The sequence below is a fragment of the Seriola aureovittata genome, chromosome 17, assembly GCF_021018895.1.
Source record: "Seriola aureovittata isolate HTS-2021-v1 ecotype China chromosome 17, ASM2101889v1, whole genome shotgun sequence".
Taxonomy (NCBI): domain Eukaryota; kingdom Metazoa; phylum Chordata; class Actinopteri; order Carangiformes; family Carangidae; genus Seriola; species Seriola aureovittata.
This window is the reverse complement of record NC_079380.1, coordinates 16,122,704-16,127,699: the sequence shown is the minus strand read 5'-3', so window position 1 is coordinate 16,127,699 and position 4,996 is coordinate 16,122,704. Positions and strand designations below refer to the sequence as shown.

At 42.4% G+C, this 4,996-nt stretch overlaps 1 protein-coding gene across 1 annotated transcript; it reads right to left on the bottom strand.

The window, feature by feature from the left end:
- Positions 1-672: 672 nt before the first annotated feature.
- Positions 673-4,680, bottom strand: tob1a (transducer of ERBB2, 1a). Its single transcript, XM_056401908.1, has 2 exons — positions 4,405-4,680; positions 673-2,843 (listed from the first exon to the last, which is right to left on the bottom strand). The coding sequence occupies exon 2, from the start codon at positions 2,627-2,629 to the stop codon at positions 1,610-1,612; it is 1,020 nt and encodes a 339-aa protein (XP_056257883.1). The 5' UTR covers positions 2,630-2,843; positions 4,405-4,680; the 3' UTR covers positions 673-1,609.
- Positions 4,681-4,996: the final 316 nt, after the last annotated feature.

The following is a 4,996-nucleotide window of genomic DNA, read 5'->3' as shown; positions in this document are numbered from 1 at the left end:
TTAATAAGTACATCTGCATTTTCATCAAATAGGCGTCTTCTATAAATGCTTCTATGCTAAAAGCTCCTGCACTATCAGGGGTCTGCCTGTGTGTCGTGTAGTTAATGCCTCTGAATTTTGTTTGGTGGTTTAGCAGTCTGTTAGCTAACAGCTAACATGTCATACATTTGAGGCCAGGCTTAAGTTCAGGAGGTTATCAGGCTTGACACTATCACACACCCAGTATCCATATGTGTAATGACGCTTGGCCCATGGGCAACTGTTAGCCAACAGACCCTGTGTGGTGTGAACAAATGTTGCTAAGAGCTTGTGGAGACACGTGTGTACTAATATATCTGGGCTACTGGCAAAGGATATGAAATGTGTTGCAGCATGTGATAAATTATCTACTGTAGCATTAGTTCCTGATACGGTTCACTAATGTAACAAGCTTACCCTGCAATCTGTCAGCTGTAAGTGAACTGTCAAACTGTTTGCTAAGGACACACCAATGTAGCGAACAGGTGAATTAACATGAATGTGGGCGTATTTAGGAAAAACCTGATTCTTCTGACTTTGCCCTGGATTTGCCCTGACATGTTAGAAAACCCTAAAATACTCTGGATAATGTCCTGTGAGACCTGCATCGACCAGCTCAACCACAAAAACCAATGACAAACTGTACAAGTGTAATTATTTTCAAGCTTTTTAATACAAACTTAATAAACTATCAGTCCCTCTTAACATGTAAGACACTGACTCCGAATACTTTGTTATACCGTTTGTTTTATCAAGTATTGCACAATGTAGGTACAAAATTAATATACGATTACATTTTGTCCATAATATAGCAAAAATCTTTAAACTCTTAACAGAAAATACAACTCTTATGTTTTTCAAAAAAGCAAATATTCTTAAATCCCACCACTACGGAATATTCTGTACACAATCTTTAGAATAGTCAATGTTTTTTTTTAAGATGGATTCATTTTATAATTTCAATAAAAAAAGAAAACATAAAGTTGCTGCAGCCATCACAGATCACTGGAGTAGTAAAAAGATATAAATGCAATACCATGTCGTAGAAACAATAGATACTCTGATATTTTACAAACTCTGTACTAAATTAAATTATACAATTAGAAAAAAGACCAGGAAATCCCACTTATTTATGCCAATTTCTTGAAAAATTGGCGGTGTCCAGTTATGTTTAAATACTGAAAGAGGCCATGACTTGTGGTGGTTTTTTTTTTGTCTTTTTTATATCTTAAAACAGTCACATAAAAAAAATATTTTGTGCTTGGTTGGCAAAAGAAATAACAATGATGCATGTTGAAGTTTAGGTAACCAAGCTTGGACATCTTGTACTACAAGCTTCATCATTTAAGAAAAAAAAAAAAGGTATAACTCAAGGGGGCAAAGTAATTCACCCTCGGGCTCATGCTCTTAGACTCGTAACACAGATCTTACAGTCGACAAGTCACTTTTTTCCTTTTATCCTTGACATTCTGTTCTTGTTTACACTTTTTTTTTTTTTTTCGAAATGTGCATTTGTGTTTGTTTCCCCCCATCACATTATCTCTGGTCGTTTCTGTGTGAAGTAGTAGCTTAGGTAGTACCTTTACATGTACTAGTTGGCCATAACTGGCTGGAATTGCTGGTTAGAATACTGCATGTTGTTCAAGCTGAAATTCAAGCCATCCATAAGGGACTTGTCGTTAAGGCCACCATAGGCCGCAAACATGTCGAAGGCATTGCTGTACTGCAGCGGGCTGAGGCTGAGCGAGCTGTCCCCGGGAAAGAGAGCACTCTGGCTGCCCTGGCCCTGCAGGCTGGGGAACACAAACTCCTTTGCATTGGGGGACAGGGCTGAGGGCTTCTGGTGCTGCTGCTGCGCTCCGAGGCCCAACCCGTACAGAGAGTGCATGGAGGTGGAGATGGCTTTCTGTTTCAGGAGACTGTTCACATTCAGGCCCAGGTTGGTGGGAGAGGTGCGTGCCACCTTGTTCGCAGCACTACTTCCGCCATTGTTGTTTCGTCCGCTGCTCTTCATCTTAGTGGAGCCAAACTTGGTGGCGGCGAAGGTGGCTGTTGTGAAGGTCAAAGGCTGCGTGGAGCGGGGCATAAAGGTGGGGCTGACTGCTGCCGAGTGGCCGAAAGGAGGAGAGGGTGAGCTGGAGCCCGGAGAGGTGCCATTCACAGGCTCGTTGATGGGCATGAAGACCTGTGCATCAGGATTGAAACTGTTCTTGATTTCCTTGTCCAGATCAAGCCCCCCACTGCTAGCTCCACTTTCATTGCTGTCATCAACATACAATACTTTGACAGGCCCTTTCTCCCCGATCTGATAGGACACCTCAAAGGGATCAATCCACACGCTGAGGTCCTGGGGCAAGTTGTTGCGGACATCCTCAATGTCCAGCCCGCTCTCTTTGGCTGCCTTCTCCACCACAGGGTCCACCTTCTCCCCTACGTGAATGCATCTGAATCCTGAGCCCTTGTATGGCTTGTCAGGGTACCAGTGTCCCTCGTACTTCTGCTTCAGCTGGCGCTCCAGCTCCTCGCCGAAAATGTTGACCCTTCGCCTCGGCAGCTTGTTGTACAGGTACGAGATGATGAAGTTGAGAGCTACTTGGATTTCAAGCTGCATAGCTAACTGCTGACGTTTACCAGGTGCGTGAAGAATAGGTGTGTCTGACCTTGAATGTGTCCACTGGGTCTGCTTTGTTTATCCGTGGTTGGCAACACAGATGCTCTCCAGGCAGGATGGCAAAAGCAACCAGAACTTGGATAAAACAGGTTCAAAAGCAAAAGTGCTGGTTTTGTAGAAGTGGTGTCCTTCCACGGGATGTGATGATTTTTTCCTGCAACAATTGGTAGAGGAAAGAAAATTCTTAATCATTCATTTCAACATGTTGTGTACATAAATTCATAAGTAAACGTCAATATTTTTAAGAGGATCCTATTGAATATTCACAGCAGATCTCTTCGATTCATCTGATCTTTTTGGCTACTTGACACAACTACTTAAGTCTTTTTAAGGGGAGTACAAGTTACCTTTAATTATAATGTGTCTGTCTGAAGTACTAGTGCATGTTGCAGTTTTGACTGTTGTGAGCTCAGATATCATAAGCTGAGTGTCACAGCAGCACACAACCAGAACAGAGTCTCACAGCAGCAACCAGATAGGAGAAAATGTGCAGCTATTGAAGAAATATTAATACAGGGTCAGCTTTATTTCTTGCTCATCTGGCACTGAGCTGTGCACATATTGTTTATCTGTCAAAAAGTAGGCATTGGACACATTGACTCGCACTAGGACTAGGCAATCCTATTACATAATAGACTACTGGATAACATCCATACAGCAGGACACAGGAAAACCAATGCGAAGTTGCATTTAATTGACGAAAACGGGTAAACGGGTAACTGAGGAAGTGCATTGTCAGTAATGCCTAATGGCAGAGCAAATGATTTGAGGTGGATTTTAAAACTGACAATCGTGTCACTGGGGCTGGGTATATGCGTCCAGCAACCACCCATTAGTCGGATCGCTTCCTAGATTAAAAACAATGTCGAAATAAGACTTAACCCACTATGGCTACACCCATATGTTTGGCAATTTTGGCACAGAGAAGGGGAAATTCTCCGACGTTAAAACACGACGTTATATAAAATGGAAATGTCATAAACTATAAAACCAAATTGAAGGAAATAGGCTGTGCTACAATGATCCTCGCCCTTTAGAAGAGCTGAGCTGAAGGATACAGAGAGTGAACTTGTCGAGGCTCTATAAATACCTAAAAGTACAACCCCCCCCCCCCCCCCCCCACCCCCCACATCCTATCGGGGGAAAAAAGCTGCACAGGAAAATAACTGCAACATTTATCGCCTCCCTCATGAAACTGCCCTCGAAAACAGTAGAAGATTCCTGACAGCTGCCAACTGGCTACAGGTCTGAATTCATCGTTTCTGTTTTAGTGAGTTGGGAGGAATATTGTTACATTTGCACAAGAAACTACAGGATTGTAATACCGATAAAAAAAATCCTTTGACACCTCTGGAAATATTAATGCTACAATAAAGTACGACATGGCAGGCTACACTGTAAATTTCACGAGCACAGCAGGCGTACTTCGAGCCTCTGAGGGAAAATGATTGTCATTTTTTAAACTGAGATGAGAAAATAATTGACATACTCCACACTTTTATCGCACGCAAGCGCCTGCATACACATTCATGCTCTATCACACACACAGAGAGAGAGAGACACACACACACACACCCCTCCCTAACTTAGTGGACTGACGCAGCAAATCAGCTTAGTAAGTATGAATAGAGCTACAGTACGACAGCAAGCAAATTTAACAAAATAATATTACATATATCACAAGTAACAGTAACGAGTCGGCAGAAAATACTTACTTTTTTGTAAAAAATAAAGATTCTCAGTAGTTCTGAAGTACCGTTAGTTAGTGCAAATAGAAAAAAAGTATAAATACTTTCTTCACATAGAATATATTATCAACAATACAAAAAAGTATTCCAGTACATGTAGATTTCGGAGGATTGGCGTTTACGGTTTGCTTCGGTTTCTGTTCTTTAAGGTTATTTAGCGTTTTTTTTTCCTCTTTCAGCAGGCTTGCAGAGTAGCTCCCTCCTACTCGGGAGTTTCGCAACTTCGTCCCCCTTCTGATACAGTGTTGCCTTTATTTATAGCTTTCCTCCGCCATGGGCACGAGGTAGGCGGTGATGCGGTTTCAGAGGTCAAAACAATACGAGCGGCCACGATTGGTCCGAAGTGTGAGTCCCGCCCTCGACGTAGAACCCGAGTCGCGCTCTCATTGGCTGACCAGCGGTGTCGCTCAAAGATATATGATTCTGTGAAATGGGAGAGACGCCTATGATGAGCGCTTGCGTCAGAGATAACCTAGGTCTGTGCTGACAGCAAAAGGCAAAAGTAATTAATGTTAAGACAGGAACGATATTATATAAAGACATATCGTTCCTTTAGTTG